The sequence below is a fragment of the Anopheles darlingi genome, chromosome 3 (assembly GCF_943734745.1).
Source record: "Anopheles darlingi chromosome 3, idAnoDarlMG_H_01, whole genome shotgun sequence".
NCBI lineage: Eukaryota > Metazoa > Arthropoda > Insecta > Diptera > Culicidae > Anopheles > Anopheles darlingi.
Genome location: NC_064875.1, coordinates 18,398,967 through 18,423,923, shown reverse-complemented (window position 1 = coordinate 18,423,923; position 24,957 = coordinate 18,398,967). Strand labels below are relative to the sequence as shown.

Below are 24,957 nucleotides of genomic sequence, written 5' to 3'. Positions count from 1 at the left end.
TGTAGAGCAGTAAAATCGTATGCGATTTGCTGGATGAAAGATTCAGTCTAGAGCCAAACATCATACATCCAACTGAATAGCAGTATGGAAGGAGTGTACACTATCATAAGTTAACGAATAACTAAATGAAATATTAAACAAAACAAAAAAAACAACTCAAACCACCGCAAAGTCTTTATATATGTCTTTATATTTTCTTGGGTATGCAAAAGTATCGACCAGTCAAATTCAAAGCACCGTCTGCATCCCGTCACTGCAATTCCAGATTCTGCTCTCGTGCCTTTTCACTGGCATATACGTTTGTCTTACATCGTTAACACTATGTACATCGATCCCTGCAGCTCTAATTACACCAGATCAAACGTTCTACCAGCGATTCTCTCCATCCTCGGGTCCTCATCGTTCAGCATCTCTTCTGGCTCAGCGCATACCGCGCTTATGTACAATGTTATCCCTCCCAGGGTACGAACGATGTCCCAAATATTTAAAAATCCTCCCAGCTCCCCAAATTACATCCTATCACAAAGTGATCCCACCGGATCGACCCAGAGCCTAAGGTGGCTTGACGACGAGCGCACGCGAACGCGCGGCACCGATCTGGTACTGATCTGGCTCTTTGGCTCTCGATACGAGCGCACGTCTACTGCTACTGCACCGCGTACATATCATTTGCGTGATAACCGTGCGCGGTGTGGCCGTAATTGGCCACATTAAACAGCCGCTGATAGCCACCAGTATCCATCTGGTCCGGACCGACCGGCAACACGGACATCATAAGATCGCTGAAGAGAGAGAGAATGAGAAAATGAGAGTTAGAGAGAGACGTAAGTACGAAAGGAGTGCGAAGAAACACCGATCAAAAGCCGGTCTAACGCGGAGATCCCCATCCTAAAACCTCTTCATCCGGTGCGCCAGCACCACATAATTAGGCGTGCCACACTTCTTAAGCTGCACGGCCACAGACCTTGCAGTACCGTGATAACGAACGATGAGAAGCACCCCGAAAACCCTGGCCTTTGCCCTTTACTCAAACTCCTAATTGCCGCATGGTTTTCATTTATCCAGAAACGGGTTCCATACATCCACAGCGCCTTCAAGCGCAAGCATCTGCGGACAACAAGTGTTACATGGAACATCAATGTTACACAGAACTTGCGCCTGTTCTTGGAACGCTTGCGAGGATATTAAGCCAGCGAGTGCCGAGAAAATCCCAGAACATCCCTTGCACAGCCTGCAACTAATGAGCTGCATCCCACCATTATTCATCGTGACATCGTGGCCCAGTGTCCCAAAAGGCCGATCACCGGGGTCATAAAAAAAAGGCAAACTGGGAATCCTTCTGCAACATGTTCCAGCAGCCGGCCAGCGGCGGTGTCCTTGGGAAACGATGAATAAATTATACAAGGATCACATCGACGCAAACTACGGCCGATTGCGCAGACGGAGTGAAAACATGTGTTTGTCCGGCGTCCAACGTTTGCAAGCGCAATTGTCCACCCCTAGAAGGCACACATCCTGCGCACCCAGGAATCCCACAGATACCAACGGACAGCGTCTGGACAGACAGACATCCCGATTCGATACTTACGGTCGACTGCTCTGCGGTGTCCGGTCACGCTGGCGACGGTTCTTAAACCAGTTCGACACTTGGGTCAGCGTGAGCCCCGTCTTCTTCGCCAGCGTCTTCTTCTCGTCCGGCGTCGGATAGCGGTTCCGGGTGTAGCAGTCCTTTAGCGCGTTGCGGCTCTTCTCCTTGAAACAGTACACCGTCTCCTCACCATCCCAGATCGTCTTCGGCAGTGGGTACTTCTTGCGCAACCGATACTTGTCCACCGCACCGAGCGGCCGCCCCCGTACCTTCTCCGCCTCCCGGTAGTGCGCCTTAAACCAGAGCGTCTGCAGATCCGGATGGTATTTGGGAGAGAAGAAGTGCGACTCCAGCACCGCGTACAGTTCATGATAAAGTCCGCGATGATAGGCGACGAGGGCACGGGCTCGCAACAAGCTCTCGTTACCACTGATGAGATCACTCGGTGACAGGCTCCACAGGAAGGTGGCCAGCTTCTCCAGATCGCCCTCCTGCTGGAGCGCTTCGCACATACATTGGATCTGTTCCGGGCTAAAGCTGAAGCATTTGCGCTCCAATGCGTCCACCGGAGGAGGACCACCGACGACTGTTGGGTGAGGTCCAAGCGAGGCGTGGTGTGAGGAAAGGTGGCCTGCTGTCACCGCTGGTTGCACAGATTGAGATCCTGGTGTCGCGGTACTCGCTGGGGCTGATGGCGGTTGAAGTGATTGCAGATAGGAGGAGGAAGAGGAGGATCCATTATCACGCGCCATCGGGATCGTCCCGGTACCGGCACAATCGGTAGGGACACCGCCATGGACTACGCCACCAAGCGATGTATTCGTGACGGACAGAAGTCCATTAGTGGTGCCGTTGCTGGCGTTTTGAACGCTGCTGTGGATTGAAGGAGTTCCGCTCAAGAGACCATTACCAACGTTTGCTTCACTCATAGGTTTACCTGGAGAAAGAATAAAATAGTGTTTAGTAACTTGAACAGAATGTCCTGCTTGGTGCTGGTACTCACTGGCATAGTAGATGACATCCGAAGGGTGCTGCGGCTGTCCCGGTTTCATGTGGTGATACTGGCTATGCTCGTGGTATTTTCGCTCCTGCTGGTGATGGTGATACTCCTTATCGGTGAACTCTGGCAACTTGTCCGAGAAGAACAGCGTCTTGATGGAGTTTTGGTGGTTCTCGCGGTACACTAGACAAAGAGAGAGAGAGAGAGTCGAAAAGAAATTGACGCGATGATTATTGCTGATCGAGATGTTCTTTTTTTAAATCTCTCCTTCACTCTCTTTAGCTTATAATAACTTAATCAACTTGGCAGGTCGTAAACATTATGTTTATTTACTTTCGGTCGACCTAAAATTAAATAAGCCATCACCTACACTACACCACTAGTCCGTCGTTTAGGAGCAAAAAAAAACAACCTGACACCCGGCCTTTTCTAATGACCTCGCTTGCCACTCTCTAGGACGAATCCGAACCACAAGACGATCTCGATAAATCTCCACGCACGGAGATGATCGTCGAGGTCGAGAAATGCTGCAAAAGCAGTTTTGGTACCAAGTGCGCGTACGAGACCGAGGCATAATCTAACATTTCTCCGGAAACACAAGAGGGGCATAAGGGGCGCAGACACATTCATCGCGCCCCATCTCGCAAACGGAAGTCCCAATCCCTGTTCGCAACGGGTGCGATGCTTGATCACGGTTTATGGTGTGCCGCGGCTGCTGGTTCGCTATTTTGTTATTATTATTTTGGCTTTACTTTAGCAAACAAAACCTCTGCACGCAACGATACACCGAGTCCGACATGGTCTTCTACCATCGGACTATGTTTCAGTTTCGCATAACACAGCATAACACCAAAGCATCTGCCCTCCCTTTCCGTTGGCCTGTGGCTGGCTGATAGCACAATCCACAATTATGTTGTATGTTTAATGTTTGAACCGGGCGAACCCGATGGTTCACGGTTTATGGCAACAAATCGGGATCGAGCATATTTGTTTGCATTTACTGCGTTGGTGGAAGGACAAAATGATTTCGAATGAGATGGAAAGGAGATCAGCATCGTCAGGAGCAGCTGATGGTAAGTGGGAATCGAGCGAAAGTTTAACTGTTTATTGAGGGCTTAAAGATAACAATAGTCGTGATGATAACGAAAAGCAATATAGGGATAATATCATCCAGTAGCATTTTGATGCTATCCAATCAAGACAATTTTAAATCAAGTTTTATCCAATCAAGACAATTTTAAACGTCGAAAATATATAGATTTTAACATCTTTCTGGTGATAAAATACAATTAAAAAGCGAATATAATCCTGCAGCCTATACCACCAAGGAATGAAATTAACATCCTATGTTGACCATTTGTAAGATGTGAATGCTATACATCTAACATATCTTGCATCCTGCAATGAGTTCGGTCATCTGTTGCGATCCTATACCCGATAATTGAATTCCAATTTTAGCTAATGTACATTTTACGAAACACATCTTACCGAAAAATAGCAAATTTTTGACAATCTAGTACTGTAGTCGCAACACACAGAAAAATGATTATTCATCATCGCTCAAGCCCAATATAAAAAAAACCATATTAACCATAAGGACAGCTCTTATGCTGATAGCGTAAAACTCCCTATCATATTTATACTCAGCTTCAATTCAAATTCAAATAGATAAGGAAACTCTTTAGCTGAATGTTTTTAGAATAACATGAATAGAATGGTAGAAAAGACGTTTAATAACACCAAGAATTGCTTAATCGGCAGCATTATTGAATAATTACCAACCGTTTTGGTTCATGTAGATGGCCTGACTGTGACCGAACCCGCCTACTCCATCCGATCCGCCGGAGCTGGAGTCGAGATCGCCCAACGGTGATAATCCGGAGGAATCCATCGTTTTGCACTTATTGTTTGCGTTATGTAGAATAATCCTTCCGGATGGCCACTTTGATAACAATCACTTTCTTTTCAATTCTGCGGTTATCCTCTGTCTGCTTCACAACTTCACAAGTTAGGTGCCTTGTTTCACTTGATCCCCTTCAGAAGTTTAATGAAATTGGGGTTTTTCTCGTCAACTTCTTGCACAATATACCACTTTGATTTTCATTACTCTGATTAGCATTTTGTGAATCACACTTAACGCTTCTTTAAAGCTTAATTGCTTTAATACACTTTTAACGGTGACACACCGATGCCACAGCCACAATGCACAAAGCGCACCCACAATGGCGCACAAACACAAATACTGTCTCCCAAAAGAACCGCTCCGATCGAAAGAAAATTGCATACTGAAAACCGCAGCGCTGAAAGCCGAAACCTTGAGCCGGTCCCGGGCCCGGGCCTTCATTCATAAACGTGCACCAGCGTCCACCAGTTCCGCCACATTCCGCCCTCAAGCGCTTATATACTTCGGTTTGAGCCGTTGGTTGTCCTCTCGGTTCGGTTCGGGCGGTGCTGTTTTCGGCGTTTCGGGGCCCCTTTTACCTCCTTGCTTTGCGACGAGCGAACCGTTTTTATGACGAGATCGGCTTACAAGCGTTTCTGAGCTCCCGGAGCATTATTGCTGCATTTGCATGGCGCGATACCGGACACATATTTTCATGGCATGAGCTTTGTATGATTTAATGATGTCGCCGGAACGGTAACGAGCAATAAAAATGGTACAAAACAGGCGAATCTCCATTAATGCTTGCGAACAGAGAAAAATGCTCTGTTCAATCAGGACAATATGCCTGCCACACTGTCTCGGTCTCGTTGCTAGGGATACAGCAGCAGGCAAGCAACCAATTCCATCTCTCGAGACACCCTGTGCCACGGAGAAAGGAAAGCCAGAAATCAGCAACAAGAGGGAGAACAGAAGGAGGTGTGTATTTTCACACCTGGGAGAGGGTGTCTATACGCCGCAGAAGCTGCACATAGGGCCGGTTATGCACATAACGATGCGGAGCAACATAAACCGACGCATAAGCCCCGCCTACTGAAAGGATACGGTTCGCTCGCTCCGTGGAAACCCTCGTCGAGGGCCGCATCCTTAAAGCACAGAGGGAACTTGTTCTAGGAAAATGCGACATTTTGTGTATCAAATTATAGGCAAGCCAAACCAGCTTCCTGTGCTGGCCAGCTGGCCTTGGCGTTGGCGTACCATACGGCGTGAATTACCGATCCGCTAAACAAATCTTGGTGCCGTAAGCGATATACGCCCCAACCGAATAGGTGATTAAATTAATAACTGCAATTCCGGAAGCGCATGGCCGTAATGATACGCAGTTTACGCGACGCCGCGGGACATGTCCCGAGGGAGGGCGTTTTGAAGAATCGAAAAAGATGGAAATTTGGTAGTCTCAAAACTGGAACCGTTCCCTTCTCGTGTGAGCGTGTGGCCCCCGCGGATCATGTTTGAAAGTGATTGTAGCACTCTCTAATTCAATCAATTATGGTATAAAATGGCGATGAAATGGAAAACGATCATACCAATTAAATCAAATAACATTAGGAATCTGGGTAAAGTAAACTGATTAATCATTCTAAATCAATTAACATCGGTGTGATCACATAATTTAACAAATCATGATTTTTTGCATTACGGTAAAAGAAAAGTAATTTTAGGCAAGAGCCAATACCTATGCGTTTTTTGGTTCAATTATTTTCTTTATAATGATGAAAACATGCTTCATATTAGTTTTGTTAAATAAATAACATTGAGCACTATACGCTCAGTTAAGGTGATGTCTAGCGTTAATACAGCAATTTTGCAGGAATGTTTCTTTCAAATAAACGGTAAAGCAGCAAGGCTTGGTCGTCTAACCTCAGAATAAATAGACGATCGAAATCAAAAACCCCGATACCGATATTACCAACATAGTTTTGGACTGTTTTCGCTCAATGATAACATTTTCTTTCGATGAATCATTTCAATCGACGTCATATGCAAATTGCTTTGGAACGAAGACAAAAGCACTCTGCTTTTGGTGAAGACAGAATGAATCATTTGCACAATGAGCTGTTGAATCCGATTCATACTATTAATGGGCATCGTCAGCGATATCAATTAATCATTTTACAACTTCAAATTGTAATAACACCAGGGTGACATCGTGACGATGATTAAGCGGTAATAAATCCACACCCAAACATTAGTTCATCGTCAAAAAAACACTTGCAGCACATCGGAAGAATTGTTTTCATGCAGTGGATGTTTGTGCATCCGGTACACAAATGTAGATGCCATAAGATTAGCTAATGTTCTAATACATTCTATGTTTCGCTTCGAACAGAGATGGACCAAAAACATTGCTAGTAATTAACCACATCACAAACACCAACGTGTTTTGGCGACTTGACAAATCATGGCATCACCCAACCGGCATTTGGCATCCATCCAACTTTCACTTTGCAACACTTGCAAAACATCGAGAAATCCCCTATCCGATCAGTCGCCCATCGTCCGGTACAGAGTGCAGAGTGATAGTGAAACGGTCATCTTCTCCCCGGTCGCTAGGAAAAAGGCGAGCATTTTCATGGCATCGAATGTGCCGAAAGTGTTGTTCAAAAATGGTACCTCGGTACCAATGCTTGGTCTAGGTACGTGGAATGTAAGTATGAACCCGTGAGCCCCCTCGGGGCTGGACCGGCCGCTCGGGATAACCATCTTTTCATTCTGGGTAACGTAACGCGGCTCAGTCACCACCGGGCCAAGTAGCACAGGCCGTGAAGGATGCGATCGACGTCGGCTACCGGCACATCGACTGTGCGCACGTCTACGAGAACGAGCACGAAGTAGGCGAAGGAATTGCTGCCAAGATCGCAGAGGGCTGCGTTAAGCGGTACGTATACGAGAGAATGTGAGTGAGTTGATTCCCGTGGCTCATCTCCGTGGATTCTACAGTGAGGATCTGTTTGTGACGAGCAAACTGTGGAACACCTTCCACCGGCCGGATCTGGTACAGGGGGCGCTACAGGTGACGCTGCGCAATCTCAACCTCAAGTATCTCGATCTCTACCTCATCCACTGGCCCGTTGCCTACCGGGAAGGTGGCGAACTGTTCCCCTGGCGCCCCGACGGCAAGCGGGTACACTTCTCGGACGTCGACTACGTCGACACATGGCCCGCCATGGAAGGTTTAGTAAAAACCGGGCTCGTACGGAGCATCGGTTTGTCCAACTTTAACCGAAACCAGGTGGAACGTATCCTAAACATTGCCCGCATCCCACCGGTCACCAACCAGATCGAGTGCCATCCCTATCTGCACCAGGCGGACCTGACGGAGTACTGCCGGCAGCACGACGTCACCATAACGGCCTACAGTCCACTCGGTTCTCCGGCACGTCCGTGGGTTAAGGATAACGATCCGGTTCTGATGGATGATCCCGTGGTGCAGTCCGTCGCGAAGAGACACTCCAAATCGGCCGCCCAAGTTCTGATCCGCTACCAGATACAACTCGGTCACATCGTCATCCCAAAGTCGATCACCAAGGAGCGTATCGTCGCCAATCTGGACGTGTTCGGTGGGGGGTTTGAACTGAGGGCCGCCGATATGCAGCTGCTCCGTGATCTCGAGCGAACGGGTCGCATCTGTCCGGATTCGTTCAGCTTCGGTCATCCGCACCATCCGTTTGAGGCCGAGTTCCGGAAGAAGAAACGATGAGCACCGTCGTCGTAGCTGGTCAATCACAATTTGTTAGCAAGCGTGTCAGCGTGGTTCAGTGTAATAAATAGTGGTAAAACGCCGCCAGGCGTCCGGTCTGGTCTGGTGTCCACGGTTTGACTGAATAAGCGTGTTGGGTGTTTGTCCACGGTACGACCAATATGGCGGCGAACGGTGGGTTTCAACGACTCCGTGCGCCTCGATCTCTCGTATTTCTCCCTTGATTTATCGTTTATTTTGCAAACTCCATGGCACGGCACGGGCGACGGACACACCATCGAATGATATCCTGTTTGCTCGGTTTCGCGCGCACACACACACACACACACACACTAGAGCACGGGAGCAACCTTCCGGGTTGTTCGGCGACCAGCATCCCATGTATTTGTCTCTTACGGTGGCCTCGCTCGGTCTTGCGCAATACATTCCTTATATTCTGCGTCATTTTGGGTGTGGCCTAGCGAACATCATAGCTCCTACACCGAAATCAGTGACCCAAGGTTCCGTGTATAAAAAAAAAAAAAAAGGTTCCGTGTTCCAGAATTTTATTGCCTGAAAATCCTCGCCAGCACATTGATTGCGCGGTCAACATAATGTCAAGAAATTGGCCAAAAAAAAATGGGGCCGAATCCAATCCGAATCTACTTCGCATCAAATTGTCAATGTCAGCTAGCATACGCAGCACGCCGAAGGAAGGAAGGATTGGCCTCGATAATAAGCTAATTGGGTTCGAAATTGCGCAACGGCATAATGGCCCCCCCCTAAAATCCCGTTATCCGATGATAAGACACAAACAAATATCCACGGACACGAGCGCGCGCGCACAAGCTCGCTCTCTTGTCACCGGAAACCACCACGCATCGCACCAACCAAGGAAAGAGTCATATTTATGCGGAGTAGGCGATGCGCGATGACTCTTCCAACGAAGCGATTGATGATGATTCCGCGGAGCACCGTTTCTATTGACGCCGCGATCGCCCTGCTAACCGTGATCTGGTCGACGGTCGATATCACTAGGTCTAGGTAGTGCTGACTAATAATCTTCGGTAGTGCGTCAAGCATTAAATCTGCTATAAGGTGCAAAAGCTCGTTGAGGTCATTACGGTTAACGATGTACCTCAGATCGTCTATCGGATTTTTTTCCTTGATTACGGCCACAGTGCACTAGTACGCCAGCTAAGCACTACTTTCGTAAGGTTAAAGACCTACTCCCTAGTACTTCAACACATGACACATTAGCCACTAGTTAACTGTCAACAAAATCATCCCGCCTTCTAAGCATCACCAAGGCGCTCGTGCCTTGCAGCAGACCAAACAACTACATATCCGATGTCCGGTGCCGCCAGTGGCAAGACACATCTTCGTCCCATTAATCGTGGGATCGCTCGATCACTGGCCAGCACACGCTCGCTCTCGCCTGCGGTATGCGGAGAATCAAGAAGGAACGCAGCCAAAAGACACTTCCACTAACCACACGTCGTCCATTCAATGTGACCGGGAAGAGGATTGAGAGAACTGCACAACCACCACCACCACAGCCACCGCGGGCCTCGCGATAGTCGGCGAAAGGCGAGAAGAAACAGGAGATTGTTTATGTTATGCGTCGCCTCCTCCATGTCTGGCGCGGTGTCTGACCGCGGGTTTACCCCACCCCCCTTTTCGCGGACACCGTAAGGTGCGACAATAGCGGCGAGCCCCAGGAATTGTCACATTACACGCGACGCGTGATTTCGCTGACGTTGACGAACCCCAGGACCGAGGACGAAACGGGCAACGACGGTGACGGAGAGCACATCGCGGAATTCTCCCATCCTGTCCCGTGCTGCACCACTCCGCGCGAATCGCCAAATGTCTGTGAAACCGTATCCACTGTACGTCATGAGTTAACGATGAGTTTGGAGCATTACCATAAATACGGCTCGCTCGAAAGCATAATTACTTTTGTCGTGGATTTATTTAACGAGACATTGGCGTGTACCATGTTCCGAACGTTTTTATTGCAAAGTAGCGGGAGGAAACGGTGAGGATACGGTTGAAGGTAAGGGTTATCAAAAATGACTTCTAATGGAATTTGATTTTTTTTCCCTCAAACAAGAAACAATCCGGAAGCAATACCTTAACGTGCGCAGAAGCACAACACTCCTGTATTTCTAGGCAACGATTTATGTTTTGCGGATACGGCGTATCTGCTTTCACGCCCATCCCACCCCATCATCTAGGCATCAAGTGGCGCTTCGTTCACTTCCGTCACATCCATGGCGGCGTATGGTACGAGGCATCGCGCTCTGGATTTATGGCAGTTATTACCCCAAAAAGCGCCATGTTTGTACATTGCGCTGCAGTGCGTGTGAGTAAGCCGGTGCCGTACCTAGTATTGGTTCATCTCAGAACGACGACGAGACCCTTAGTTCGTTCCATTAGTTGGTTAAAAAACTGAAAACCGAGCCGCTCCGGTAGCGGCCTACTACGCTGCTACGTGATTTATGGCCGCCATCCAATTAATCATAATCCTTCCACGAGGTTTTTAAGGGATGCTGAGGTGCGGTGTTGGTTAGAGAAAGAGAGAAAGAGGGAGAGCCACGGTGCGACCATGCGAGGGGACCACCAATTAGTGGTAAAATCACACTCCGAACAAACAGAAACCACGAAAACCTATACAGGGCTTGCTAGTCAAGCGTGTCGGAAGGTGTGCGTGTGTCTGAGTTATCCTTGCTGAGATCCTTCGGCTTTTGACACGGCTTTTTTTGGTGTGATTTTCCCAGAAAGAACAACATAAACATGACCCATGCTCGTGTGTTTGCGTCACAGAAACACAGGGACGGGCCTGTTCCCTTCCTAAAGATGATGCTTTCGTCTTTTTCTTACGCTACTAGCGATTCGTATTGTACTTGACCATCTCCCACGACAATGAGCCGCACTCCCTGCGGTCACGATTGCTCTATTAGATGCCCCGGCACCCGCTGATCCGGTGCAAACCCCAAACACACACACACACTGCAGGGGTGCCGAGTGTGTGTTGCGCACTTTTGCGTATCAGCGAGGAGAAAGGTTGCCGACGCACGACGGGAGCATATGGACAAAGCTCAGCAGGACACTCAATACCAATTCGAGACCCCGAGCACCGGTGGCAAATATGCTTTTCGGGACAATTAAGCATAATCCTCCCATTGAGAGGTGCTGTACACAACCACCAACCCTTAAGGCTGAAGTGGTGGTGAAATCCGCAAATTATGCGATCATCATCCACACACGGAGTATAGGACCCCTACTGCTGTGCTCAAGGGTCTGTGTGTGAAAATCGATTGTGAGCAACCGCGTGGGGAACCGCCGAGAAGTTGTAATTAATATCGGGTATAGATCAGTCGTTTCATTGACCGACACACCTTCGGAACCTGCTTTTCACAAACCCCTGGCGAATGAGCGAAGTGTCAAAAGCGTGTTTAATTTGCATTCAAGTCTCGTCGATTGAACTGTGCGTGATGAATCAACATTGCGACCTCGTCAGAATTCGACATAACAATCCCAAACAAGGGCCGCAGAACCCTGTGGAGGTCCTTTTGTGCCTCACAAAACGTGCCCAGCCAGCGCATCCGGCGTAAACCAATATTTTGGTTGTTACCGTTGTTGGTCGGTCACCCCTCTCCTATCCCATTCACCCTCTGCCGGTTCTGAACGATTTTGTGTGTTTTTCGGAGAGATTTTCTCCCTCTCGTCTCCTTCTCGTCTCTGTTTTGGGTCCCGTACTGCGCCGAAATGGAATGGTTCTCGCAATCAGAAAAAGGTGCTTAGCTGCTGGACCTCTTCTTCCAAGCGAAGAAGCTTGACGCCTTGGAAGCAAGCCAGGATTAGAAGGGACAGTGTGGGATTAACATTCTTCTCGCTTCTTGCGCACCTTGTCGTCGTCCAGTTGCTCCAGTTTTGCCTTAACCTTCAGAAGATGATGGTCTACACTCTGGAAGATCTGTCCCTTTTCGGGCCCAAATATTTGCCAGTGACCCATAAAGCGCGCGGCCCCCGGGACCATCCTCTTCACTGATTATCTATTGCTGGAACGACGATGAGCGCTAGCAGTTGAAGACTGGCAGGCCTAGCGCACCTTCACAGAAGTACATCGGACCGATTCTTATCACTGGACTCAGGCTGCGAAGGTGCGAACACTATCGCGACAATCCTTTGCACGATCAGCAATGTTTCAGCTTCTATGCTTTTCGTATTGGACGACGAGACACCCAGACGAAGCTGATAATATTTTTCACTAAAATCAACATTTTTGGAATTCGGAAGAGAAAAAAAATGGACGCTCTAAGGACGATTAAGCATACAAACAACGAAACTTCCCTTTCTCAAACCGAGCGTGTGTAATCCGATTGCACGTACCGTACATCCCACCAAAAAACCGAAAAAAGGGCTTCCAATCCCCGCAGTCCATTAGCTTTTCCCCCTTTCTACCATCTTCACTGCTGTTTCTCCCAAGAGACCGGACCCCGGGAACAGCTGGCACGGGAGGGATAAAGCCGAATCACTGCTCCTTATCCGATTTTGAGCGACAAACGCGTTTGGCTCTCGCTAGGGCTGGCGCCTTCGAAGTGGCATCGGTGCGTGGCCACTTGAATTTGTCTATTAAACTAAGCAAATAATCACCTCCCATGGGGTTTTGACCCCCTTACCCTCACCTCATCTTCCGTGGTTGATTGGTTGATCGGACCGTCTCCGAACAGGATGTTGTTTGCAGCCAACCAATAATTGGCCATCCAATTAATTCAATTAACCGACCAACGACGGCAACAGGGTGGTCTTTTGCTGCCCCTGGATGCAGTCGATTTCCGTGTGGCACCATTTAATCCACCACACGTGTACCCGGAACATCCCGGAACGGCTTCTCTCGGAAGCATGATGTTCACGCAATCATCGCCATGGTTACACCCTTTCTATCAGGGATGCGTATCGTGGTAGGTGTTGACAGACAGGAGGGACCGTTTGCGGGCGACGCGAACCAGCATTCCAACCCTCTCTCACGTGGGTCAGGTGCGCGTTACGGATTGTAACCCTACACCCGGTTTGGCGTGGCGTGGCATGGCATCTTGTCCGGTTCTCGGAAGCCAGAAGCCAGCGAAGCAGGATGTTCCAGTTGGCCTGCTCCTGGCCTGTGTCTGATTAACAAGGATTGGATGTTGAATGATTCTCTGCGAGAAAACATTTGCGTAAAGTATAGACCGTTTCGGACTCAAATATCTCTAAACTAATTGGCCCAAAAGGAAGCAACAGCGGAACGTAAACTGTCCGTTCAGTTAGTTCCGTCTATAGCTTTGTCTCCAATGCCTACCAGGACGACTGCCATAAGGTGTGAAGTAATTTCTCGTCTAACGCTGTATTACCGTTGCCGATGGCAACCGATCAAAGACCGACGGCTTTGATGTTTTGCTCTTCCCTGTTGTCCCACTCCAGAGTCCTCCAAGTCCGTTGGGTTTTGGGTGTGGAGTGATGGAACGAAATCGATTTCTCATCGCCAGGCCAAAGGCAGGAAACGATGGCCTCGGTTGGTTCTTGCACACGTGATGGATGCGCCACCACCGCACCCATTGTGTTGCCATCGGTGACAGACGACCTGTGTTCCCGAGTAATCCGAGCTCCTCTAGGCGATGACGTGCAACGTCGACGACAACAACGACAAAGGTTGATGGGCAAGGAGGGGCCCACGGTAAATGTTGAGCAAATCGTGGAATTGTTTAATTAAAATCGGATTCAGGAGTGGACTGCCTGGTAGCCGGATTCGTATCTTGACGCAAATGAAGTCCCTTGACAATTCTCCAGAGATTGTTCGCTCTCTCTCGAGAGAGATCATTATTAGGTGCTCGAAACGAATCTTTATTGCGTTTACGATGAATTAAACTGTTTTTTTTTTATCAGTTAACACGTTACATAAGCTGGAAAAGCTGCATACGCTGCCTTCGTTTTCCAACGATGCTCAACGCACGACTCCACGGAGACCAGCGATTGGTTGGCATTGCGCATTTGCTACCAATGCAGAGGTTGTGCAGAGCCCGTGTGAAATGAGGTGTTAAATTACGGGCCAAAATCCTCTTCAACAGTGCAACGACAATCCTCGGTGACGGTACAAAGGGACGTCGAGGCCAAAGGGAAACGCGCGGCACAGCGGCAAAGGTGACGCAGGCGATAGACGCATCAAATGACAGTATACAGGCCCTCGGGGCGAATCTCGCATACCCTAGCCGTTCATCCTCAACGTCACACAGACTCTTTAAACACTCGGCGATCCAGGTGATGGTCGGGAAAAAGTGCTCTGAAGCCGGAATTCCTGTATTCCTCGTACACAATAGCGGATGTGCGAACCAGCAACTAACAGCGATCTAACATTCATTCAATGCCCTTCGAATTCTATTCCAGACGTTAAGCACAGCCCTCCAAACAGTCACAGCGCTCCTACAGCATCCTTCCTGCAACGAAGAAGCATACGATAGCGCAAGCTCCATCATGAATACCAACGCACTGGCAGTCCATCCAATCGCCAAACATATCCAGAGAGAGGTCAGATCACTTAAACCGAGCAGTGTTTGAATCCATTCGACTGATTGCTTCCCCATCCGATGCCAGAACTCGTAGTAATCGTCCCACTTTTGCAGCAGTCCATACTCGAGGTACACCATTAGACAGCGTTCGACGACGTGCTTGAAGGCTGATTCTTTCGCAAAACCGTACTGAAAGTAGACCACACCGAGTGGCTCATCGAGGATGTAGAAGTTTCGGTCGCCTGTTATCGCATTGAACGGGGTCGTCCCATACGAAAAATACAGTACCCGACTCCGCAACTCCGGAAAGGCATCCTCCGATTTTGACTGTGCCAATTCGTACTGACTTCGGTGGACAAATCGACGTCGCAATTGGGCCGTCAGCTCAGGATTACCCTGTACGGTCTGGTAGTGTTCACCGTACGGCTGCAGAATACTGATGTCGGTTGCAAAAAACTGCCGCAACGTCTTGGGACCCTCGACGTAATGCAACGAGAGCAGCAACGATGTCACCTGGGCAAGATATGCCTCGACAAGCAAAAAGGTCAACACGGTGGCGGAGAGCCTTATCCAACCGAAACATGGCCGTAAATACTGCATCGCCAGGTGATAAGCCCGCCGAGTGTATCTACCAAACGAAGATAAATTCAACACCGAATCCCGACCTTGGCCGAATTGCATTGTACCGTACAAGTGGGTGACCACCAATCGAATACAGACCAGACTGCCTATCAGACCCCACACTTCGACAGTGAACGGTTGAAACAGCGCATCGATCATATTGAGTTCCGTGGGCCGTGGTACGACTAGTGCGATGTGATCCTTCACGAAAAGGAATATCTTTGGAGCACCATCATTAAGCGAAAAAAGTTGCCGATTGGCAATGAAGTGAACGGTCTGGTTGCGAATGGCGGGCGAATGGACGCCACCAATGTAGTGCCGATCGTACGGAATGGCGGGTTGCAATTCTAACCGCAGCTTAAGATGATTTGCCATTAACTTCCAAAGTTGTATATCCTTACCGGTCCATGTTTTGTTTTTGTAAGGATAGGCAAAGGGTTGCATCGCGTACAGTAGTCCTCTCACACGAAGACCGGCCAGCGCTCGAGCATCGTATCGAAACAGCTGTCTGAAGTCGATTTGTGCTTCGGTTGGATCAACCGTTGTGATCTCGGTGAAGGATATGCGTATCATCTGGACCGGTTGGTCACTGGAGGTCAATCTGTTGTAGCACAGCAGCACCACGTAACCTATTCCCACATGAAGTAAACCATCGTGCAGCCCTTGTATGAAGCTACTGCTCTTCTCGCCCAAAGCGTTAAGCTCCACAAGCAGGACCACCTTTGTATTTCCGGCGTTCTGAATGCGATTCACTTCACTCAGCAGATACGTGAGACATCGTTTGGTGTCCTGTAGGAGAGAGAAGAGCTTTATGCAATGCCTGAATAATCGTCAGAACCTAAACAGAGATTACCTTACTCACCACTGACTCATACCGAGCATCGATCACAACCAACGATTGACCCGTAACATACCATTTGCTGTAGCGTTTACGGGACACCGCAGGTACGTAGACTCTAGGGTACTCACCCACAGCGATCTGGTCAGTTAGAGCTTTACCAACCACAATGTACACGACATACAGCTCTCCTTGCTGAAATCCGGACTCAATCAACGAGCGGAGGAATGGTTTCTGTGGTTTGCATAGTGCGAAACCACAGCAGAGAGCTAGTACTATTTCTAAAAGTGCCACCATTGCGGTGGGACACAAACCAGCGACTGTGAAATGGTTCATTCCGTTCATCGTGTTATCAAAAGATACGAATACGGTTCGTTTCGGATGGGAGTGCGCTAATGCACATGCTATTAAATCTCAACCTAAACATTTAATTACCCGACGGATAAAAGGCTTTTAGCGCGAGTCCTTCTCACATGTAAAATAATCTGAGAGAATCGAATTGAATACAGTTCAACGTGCGAACGGACGTATTATGATGACAAAATCGCAGAAAAGTACAACTAAGCAGTCGAATCATTTGAAACTTATTTAATCGTTAATTGTTTCGTTATTCTTGTATTTCTTTTGTGTGAATGTTAGTAACGGTAGACAAGTACGAATGAAGTGCAATTTCTATCTTACATACGATACGAAAGCGCAAAGGAACATATCAGGGCAAAAAACATGGGACAGCAGAATCAACCAGTAACCAAAAATCAGTTACAATGAGGGACATAACACACAAAATATGGAACTGTAAGTGACAATAAGCGATGATTTCGCGACATCCGTTAATGCGTTACCATCTGTGTTTGCCACCTACACGATTTGCTAATACAGTTTAGTCCTCCTAGCTTCTCTGCTCGAAATTCTAAATACTATTCGGTTTACTAATCAATAGTGAACGTATGCCATTTCGTAGCCGCGAGCTGTTTAAATTCACAAAAAAGCGAGAGCAAACAAAGAGCGAGCTTTCGGAGCGCCAGTGAGAGAGAGAGAGTAGCTTTTGTGGGAAATTAGGAAAATGGAAAATCATTTCTCTCTCCTCACTACAGGACAGACATTCGAATGGGTAAGAACCAGTTCTATTCGTTGTAGAGTCTAGAGCACAAAGTGAAGCTATTTGCGAAGGTCGTGTCGTAGTGTGGTGTAGGCGCGTTCCATCGCGAAAAGTGTATAAAGAAAATGTTTTCCCGAAAGGAGCTACTCTTCCTTCGGGCCCTGGCCCTTGGTAAGAGATGCAAGCGTGCAAGACGAAATATTAGGGCACGGAGTTAAGTAAAATTCTCTCCATTTTTTCCAATCGTCATTAGCTGCCTTGCTACAGGTTAGCAGCGCACTGCAGCTGGAAGGACTCTCGACAAAGAAGCCACGCGTTACGAAATACACCATGAAGCCAACGTCGAGTTCGGTACGTATCGAGTATTAATACGTTCGGGGCTCCTAGCGCTAGCCCAAGCTTTATGAATGAATTCGGGTCTATGCCAAGAAAGGGACATCTTCTCATGCGTTGCGTTGCAGGATATCGATTTTCATGCAACTCGTACGGCACAACGACAGGCACATACACACACGCCCGTCTCAGTTTGGTCTAATCGTGAAAGCTCGAGAAGGGTGGAAACGGAGAGCAGGACTTATTAAAGCTCTCTCTCTCTCTGCTCTTCTCTTGTGTGTCTCTTTATCTCTCTGAAAGGACATGAAGGATGCTCAATCGAAACGTGCGATTGACGTTTCTTATCAGTGTCCTTTGACATTTCCATTGAGGTTTTATTTATTCCGCTTGAATTCCGTAGGCCACCGCCGTTCCATCGTCCCTGTCGCTGTACCGTCTCGACGCCTCTAGTGGAGCCACGTGTATTCTCATTCAGACGGATGCGCTGCTCAGTATTCAGTATCGTGACAAGTACAATGAGGATAAGGTAAGGAATCTAAGTTTTTTAAAAGGTAAAATGTTAATTACTCAGTGTGATTTCGTGGAGAATACGAGCGATAAGTGAATCACATGGATTTCTAATTTAGAGAAGTGTGTTTTATGTGAACCTCAATTTCCTCGCAACGAAGTGTTAATCGAAACCGTACATTAGAAAACACCTGTTGAATGGTTGTTGGTTCTACATCCATGAAAACAGTACTATATTTCTATACCCTTGGCAGGAAGCGGACTCTTTCCTTCCGGATCAGATGGACGTATCGGGAGAGTGCTGGGAGGATGAGTCACGTATTACGCTCGCCTGGAAGGGTTTCGTTGTTAGTATCTACTTCTCGAAGACGCCCGGTGGCGAGCGTTGGTACGTGAACAACGTGGACCTATCGTACTCGTCCTCCAACAAACTGTTCGAGCACATCGACCGTCCCGGGTTAGACGTGAAGCTGTCCACTCCCCCCGGTACACTACTCTTCCCGACACCGGTCGGCAAATCGTACACCTGCGACAAAGAGCTCACTATTACGATGTTTGCCCAGGATGACACCGATAAATCGGGTCACCTGGCCAAGCTGTATCTGCGCGAGCTGCGAATGCAGAGCTTCATGTACAAGGCGGGCAACAACTGGGGACCGACGTTCCAGTGTAGCGCCACCGGGACGTACCGCGATGAGACGGCTCCGATTGCCGTCGGCTCCACGCTCGCCGTTGCCACCGTTTGCACCGTTGTTGGGTACGGATTGTGGAGGTAAGCATAGAGTACCCGAGGTGGTAGATTTAATTTCGGAACACCGGGAGTGTTTAACACCATCGTCTCTCTCTCTCTCTCTTGCAGATATTTCAAGGTCAAGAAGTTCCAGTATGGAACGATGGCTTAAGCAGGTTGAGCCTCTCCGCGAAACTGTTCGATCGTGGCCAAACAGTAGTGTGCGCACTGTAGGAAAGCACAGGATAGGAACGCATAATGGAAGCGCAACAAATCCCAGTTCCTGATTCCTAACATCCCGATACACTAACACGACACATTAACGCTAAAACGCAATCCCTTTGACAAGAGATTGTTGGCTACTTTCCAGTAGTAGTATGTAGCTACTAGGAATCCCAAGGAAGAACCCACGAAGAGAATCAGAGAAGGAAATCCGATGAAAAGCGAAGGAACTTGTTGAAACATTAACTTAGGGGAGTCGGAAGAAAGAAAGCAAAACTAAAATAGCACTTCACACACATTACAATTACAGCTAACTCTACGTTGCAGTATGCAGGCAAAATCTAACGTATTTACCAGAGTTGTAGAGCATAAGAGATGGGAACGCGATGGCCATATCGAATTACACATATTATACATATTATACATACAGTCACGCGCTAAAATATATATACATTTACAAGTCTTAAAGTCATGGTTGCGAGTCACAAGCGAATTGATTTGCAAAGACGGAGCCAACGGATCCGAGCTAGAAAGGGGAACGATGACGGAACAAGGAAACCCGGGTGTAGGAGCAGCAAGTAAGGGGCGAGCGCCGAAAGCGCGTTTAACACAGTCTTCCATTTTCATTTTTATGATATAATCGTGTGATTGAGAAGTTAATGAACAAAAGTAACAAGTAACAAAAAAAAACTATGTGAAAACAAGCAGAAAGAGTAGACAACCAAAGCTGATACTACGGCAAAAGGTGGGCTAGTTAAGCTTAGAGCGGTGTTAATGTAATTCATAGGATGTTGAGCAAAACAAGCTTGCTAGTGATGATTGTGAAAGGTACACGCGCTGAAGTGGATCGGAGAAGTGAACAGGAAGAAGTGAAGAAGATCGAATTCGAATACCGAAATAGCGAGCGAATAGACTCGCACCACAATCCTTTCTTCTTTTTGCATCATGCACATAGGATAATCATACGTTTGACTATCACACACAAACCACTGCACCTTCAGCGCAATCGTGTACTCCATCTTATCAAAAAGGCTCCCCTTTTAACCCACAGGACACTGTACATAATTTGCAAGCTGCCACGGGGTGAACGTGAACGTTTCGTATTCGAAATTCTTCTCTTCTTCGTACTACACGTCGACTGTTTAAGCGTCTGGCGGAGACGCCTCATTACGATTGATACGCCGTTAGCTGCACCGGCGAGCGTGTGCGAAAGGAACCAATCGACGTTATGCAACATAATCTACTATCAAGCGACCCACCATTTCTCCCTTCTCCCCAAAAAAAAAACAAAACTCTTAACATACCAACGGACAGAAGAAGATTCCAACATATCTCTAGGTGTTCTCGGTGCGAAATGTTAAACTTGTTTTTTCGTTGTCAGGTTTTACGAACGGATTCACGAAGGAACGTTTTCTTGGACAAAACGCAACCAGATTTAAAACTCTAGACTCCATCGCGGATAGTTCGGCTCAGATGAGAAACGCACGTTGCTCACACTCAAGCTCCTAGGTCGCATGGGTGGCAGTTGAGGATCCTATGGACACGAACTGGTGGCCTAACGGTGCCCTTGAATCTCTCTTTTAAATCATCTGTATGTTGTTGATCAAACTTAATCACTTCCCTATTTACAACACTGTTCGGCAGCACATTCGTATGTATGCAAGATTCGATGTGCCTGCGAACGTTCCGTTTCCTTTCACATATCCTACTCCATCCACTGCGATGGTTCGTAAGAAGCAACATGCAAGGCAATATTACAATTAGGATTAATTCGAGTATTTGCGCACCGTAGCAGCGATCTGCTCCCGTCGACCTGTGCAATATATCTATACCTATCGGTTCCAGGTTAAGCACACAAACTCCATTTCCGTTATTAGATTCCGTTACCATTTCAAAGTAATAAGCGTTCAAAAAGGGAATAATATATACAATAAACCATTAGTTCGAAATAAACGAAAATCCGATATGCCGCGGTGGATTCATGCGTCGTACTTCAATTGAGAAATTATCGGGAAGCGAGTCAGAAGAATGGATTGCATTTTACATCACAAACATTAATGTATTTCATAAAACTATTTACAATACCAGCAGCCACTTATCGTAATTAAACTGATTTGGCCACATTGGCAATGATAGGTTTAGGCCTTGCCTTAAACAACACCTTACTTCGAACGACGGCTCGAACTAGGTACTCTACCTTCGGCACCACCTTGTGCTCGATCGCTACCGTAGAATCGAGAACGGTTCGGTTCGAAGCAATAGAATGTGCAGTCGAATCAAGCTCCTGCTGACTTTCCGTCACTACCTGGCTTATGTCCAGCATGGTTTCATCTTCATCTCTACCATTCGTCTGACGAAGATCATGCTTCTCCACCACAAGCAATGGTTTATCGATCTTCTGCATTCTGCCCTGCAGTATATGATGCCCAATGATGAGGATCTGTAATGGAATGGAACGATAAGTTTCTCGAGATAACTGAAATCACGTTTAACGGTATGTGGTTCACCTACCGGTTGTCCGTATTTGTTGTAAAGCAGATCGCCGATAAACTGCCCCGCCATGATACGCTCCCCGCGAACTTCCAGATCCCCCTGCAACTCTACGATACACCATTCTTCCAGCTTTCCTTTCCTTTCACCATCCACAGAGGGGCTGTATGAAGAATAGACAAAATGACTTTCAATATTAAGATATCAATTTGAAGATCAGCGAAACACGGAAAGATTCGTTGTCACCATCTTTCGGTACCAATTCAAATTGCTTCAGTTTATTAAGGAAACCCATATATATTCAATACAAATGCTCTCAGGCTAACTTATTCTAACAGCGGAACTTCTTAAACAGTGGATGTTGATGGCCTGTCTTCCTGCGCTCATAGTAAATCGCATCGTCTGCACCTGCCATCGAACTAAGCCCTCCAGTTCGTTTGGAGCCTCCGGGTCGTGGTACGCCCAACCCTTCACCCGGCATTCGCTCGTCCTCACAGTCCATATCGGATGCCGACATCACCTGTTGCAGCAACTGCCCCTGCTCTTCACGCGTCTTGTAGAACAGATCGGTATCGCTTTCCATGCCGGCCAGGTGCGTAATCACCTTATAGCTATAGCCCTGATTGACGAGGAACCGCTGCCGTTTGCGCGAGTATCCCATCTCGAGCGTGTCCTGTGAGACGAGCGTGTAGAAGAACGCATTGTACTCCTCGGCGATGGCGCCCTTCTTGGCACGCAAAATACGTCCCAAACGCTGCGCTTCCTGACGTCGCGAGCCACCGTGCGACGAGATCTGGATCAGCACGTTCGCCTCCGGCAAATCGAAGCTCGTATCGGCCACCTTACTCACAAAGATGGTGTTTACCTTCGGATTGAATTTGAAGTTTTGCAAAATCTGAATACGCTCGTTCTGTGACGTCGGACCGTAGATGTACGGTTTGTTCATCTTGATTGCGTAGTGTTTCAGAGCAAATACATTATCACTGAACACGATCGTCTTATCACCGCGCTTCTCGTGGTAGCGGATCAGATACTGGCACGCTCGGAACTTGGCCGGATTCATCACGTACAGTAGCATTTTTTTAGAGGTCTTTGCGAGCAGATACTCACGGTAGAATTCCGGTGCCATCGGGCACCATACCTCCGCACACTGTACCCGGGCAATGTAGCCTCGCTTTTGCAGTTCCAACCAGTTCGCCTCGTAGAGTTTCGGTCCAATAAGGAAGTTCAAATCGGCGATCTTATCGTCCTCACGGAGCAGTGTCGCGGTAAGCCCGAGCTTGCAGTGTGACTGTACAATCGTCAGCACACGTCGGAACATTTTGGCCGGAATCGTGTGTACCTCATCCAGCACCATAATGCCCCACTCCTGCTCCTGCAGCCAGCGCATCGTTTGCTCCGCCTCCCAGGATCGCTTCTGTGTGTGCGTTATCATGGAGTAGGTAGTAACGAGGATACCACATCCCATCGGTTTATCCTTGGCCTCGGAAGTGAACCGACAGATCATGCTGTCGTCTGCGGTAGACCACATTTTAAACTGTTGCTTCCACTGTTCGACCGAAACACCGCTGTTACACAGTACGAGCGCACGCTTCCGAACCGTACAGCAAGCGGTCACACCAACGAGCGACTTTCCAGCACCGCATGGCAGCACGATAACGCCCGATCGGGCGCGTCCATTGCCAAACATTTTACGAAGACTTTTCTCCTGATACGGGCGCAGTACGGCCGCTGGTTTGAGGTCAATGTTGATATCCGCGTTGATCGTATCATTACGGAAATCGTATTCGGCCAGCAGGGGGAATTCGATCTCAATGCAGCGTTTCTGCAGAACTTCAATCTTTTCCTGATTCACCTCGAACGACACCGTGTTGAGATTGGCTTCCTCTTCCTCCTCCTCGTTGTCCATTTTGTCGTAAAAGTTGGTAATATCCTCCGGCACAGCTTCCGCTGCTTCGACCCCGGCTGCGGCCGTCTCCTCGGTGGGCTTATCTATGTAAAACGGTAGAAGTATGTAGAGGAATGCCGACTCTTTACGAAACACTACTGAGGTCCACTTTACCAATCTCCGTTGCTCCCGGTACGGATGTTCCCGGCGGTAGCTTCGTCTGTCCGAACGCCGTAATGCCTTTGCCCTTCTCGAGCGTCTGCCGTATGAAACCATCGCCACTTTCGTCCTCGGTTCGACGCAATCGGCACGATTGTATGACCGGATCTTTCAGCAATTTTTGCAGTACTTCCGGATGGGGACTTTCTACGAAGTACTTGTTGTGTTTCAACACCAACTTCACCTTGCCGTACGAGAGCGTGCACAGCCGGATGAACTCGATGATGCCTTCCGGAATGGTGGTTTTGCTGAGGCGCTTCATATACTCCACGATATCGTGAGTCTGCAAACCAACGGACACGGCCGCATACAAGCTGTAAGCCGTCAGTTTATACTCGTGAATGTGTTCCGGACTGAAAGAGAGCGAGAGTTACTTGAGTTGGCCAACAAACAGTCCCAGCACCCTTCCCCGTGGGGCCTCTTGCCTACCGACAAACCGGTTCCGAGATAGCAATCAGGAAATCGTGCGCGTGTTTGTACACCGGCGAGAAGGATTCGAGAAAGATATGTCCATTCGGTGCAACCCAGAGTGGCCGCGAAGTGTTATCCGGCTTGAGTTCCATCTGCGACCGGTAGTCCTTGGCCCCGTACTCATCCTCCTGGATGGCGTCATCGTTTTTCTCCGCGTTCTTCGTGGCCGCATCCGGAACGAAATCACTTTCACCGAAACTGCTGCTGCTGTCATCATCCTCGGCGAAGGCCGCATACGCTTCATCCTCCGCTCTGCGCTTCTTGTTCCACTTGTTTTCCACAAAACCACCGGCCGACCCGGATGATCCAGACAGTCCTTTATCCTTTTTGGACGATTTCTTTGGCGGACCCATCGCGGAGAGGACCTTCCGGCGCAACGGACCACTTTGTAAACACGGCTAACACACACACTACTTTGACAGAACAACCGATCCGGCGCGGCTCCGGAATTTTGGATTGCGTTTTATTCGAATTTCTCCCACAGCTGGCTTTGGTTAAGCAGTTTTACTTACTTTCTTACGTAGATCGGCATGGTTGGGAAAATCTGATGAACGGTTTATAATAAATCCAGGGAATCACAAAACTCTGCAGCTACAAAATTGGTGAAACTTTTTTGGCGCCTTTTGTTGCCAGGTACAGGGTGACCAAATAAATTTCTAAACTTGCTGGAACGAAAAACAGAACAACTGCAGGAAAGTGCAGTAATCTACAAGAAACTGCTAGAACAACAAAGGGACGAATAAGAACAAGAAGACGAACACAAGTCCAAACTGCAAGAAAAA

General features: G+C 48.1%; 6 protein-coding genes across 7 annotated transcripts in view; 3 read left to right on the top strand and 3 right to left on the bottom strand.

Moving 5' to 3' along the window:
• Positions 1 to 218: 218 nt before the first annotated feature.
• On the bottom strand, positions 219 to 4,823 carry LOC125953453 (homeobox protein SIX4). 2 transcript variants are annotated; one of them, XM_049683058.1, is made up of 4 exons: positions 4,371 to 4,823; positions 2,592 to 2,771; positions 1,589 to 2,525; positions 219 to 782 (listed from the first exon to the last, which is right to left on the bottom strand). In XM_049683058.1, exons 1-4 carry the CDS (start codon positions 4,477 to 4,479, stop codon positions 647 to 649), a joined length of 1,362 nt encoding a protein of 453 aa, XP_049539015.1. In that variant the 5' UTR covers positions 4,480 to 4,823; the 3' UTR covers positions 219 to 646. The 2 variants fall into 2 exon arrangements, with proteins under 2 accessions (XP_049539015.1, XP_049539016.1); XM_049683059.1 differs by having other exon boundaries at positions 4,367 to 4,413.
• Positions 4,824 to 7,033: 2,210 nt separating this feature from the next.
• LOC125953489 (aldo-keto reductase family 1 member B1-like) lies at positions 7,034 to 8,346 on the top strand. Its single transcript, XM_049683100.1, has 3 exons — positions 7,034 to 7,177; positions 7,266 to 7,408; positions 7,471 to 8,346. Exons 1-3 carry the CDS (start codon positions 7,103 to 7,105, stop codon positions 8,228 to 8,230), a joined length of 978 nt encoding a protein of 325 aa, XP_049539057.1. The 5' UTR covers positions 7,034 to 7,102; the 3' UTR covers positions 8,231 to 8,346.
• An 8,977-nt stretch (positions 8,347 to 17,323) lies between these two features.
• On the top strand, positions 17,324 to 20,398 carry LOC125953505 (uncharacterized). Its single transcript, XM_049683116.1, has 5 exons — positions 17,324 to 17,486; positions 17,569 to 17,666; positions 18,049 to 18,174; positions 18,410 to 18,927; positions 19,015 to 20,398. The coding sequence occupies exons 1-5, from the start codon at positions 17,441 to 17,443 to the stop codon at positions 19,055 to 19,057; spliced, it is 831 nt and encodes a 276-aa protein (XP_049539073.1). The 5' UTR covers positions 17,324 to 17,440; the 3' UTR covers positions 19,058 to 20,398.
• Positions 20,399 to 21,071: 673 nt separating this feature from the next.
• LOC125953520 (chromosome transmission fidelity protein 8 homolog) lies at positions 21,072 to 24,816 on the bottom strand. Its single transcript, XM_049683140.1, has 3 exons — positions 24,688 to 24,816; positions 21,619 to 21,760; positions 21,072 to 21,547 (listed from the first exon to the last, which is right to left on the bottom strand). The coding sequence occupies exons 1-3, from the start codon at positions 24,705 to 24,707 to the stop codon at positions 21,212 to 21,214; spliced, it is 498 nt and encodes a 165-aa protein (XP_049539097.1). The 5' UTR covers positions 24,708 to 24,816; the 3' UTR covers positions 21,072 to 21,211.
• LOC125953415 (general transcription and DNA repair factor IIH helicase subunit XPB) lies at positions 21,814 to 24,619 on the bottom strand. Its single transcript, XM_049683000.1, has 3 exons — positions 24,134 to 24,619; positions 23,660 to 24,057; positions 21,814 to 23,589 (listed from the first exon to the last, which is right to left on the bottom strand). Exons 1-3 carry the CDS (start codon positions 24,526 to 24,528, stop codon positions 21,929 to 21,931), a joined length of 2,454 nt encoding a protein of 817 aa, XP_049538957.1. The 5' UTR covers positions 24,529 to 24,619; the 3' UTR covers positions 21,814 to 21,928.
• Positions 24,817 to 24,955: 139 nt separating the features above from the next.
• The window catches only part of LOC125953515 (rho GDP-dissociation inhibitor 1), a 7,856-nt gene continuing 7,854 nt past the window's right edge, over positions 24,956 to 24,957 (top strand). Inside the window, exon 1 of the mRNA XM_049683134.1 lies at positions 24,956 to 24,957. This exon is cut by the window's right edge and continues 172 nt beyond it. The gene's annotated coding sequence lies outside the window, so the exon portion shown is untranslated.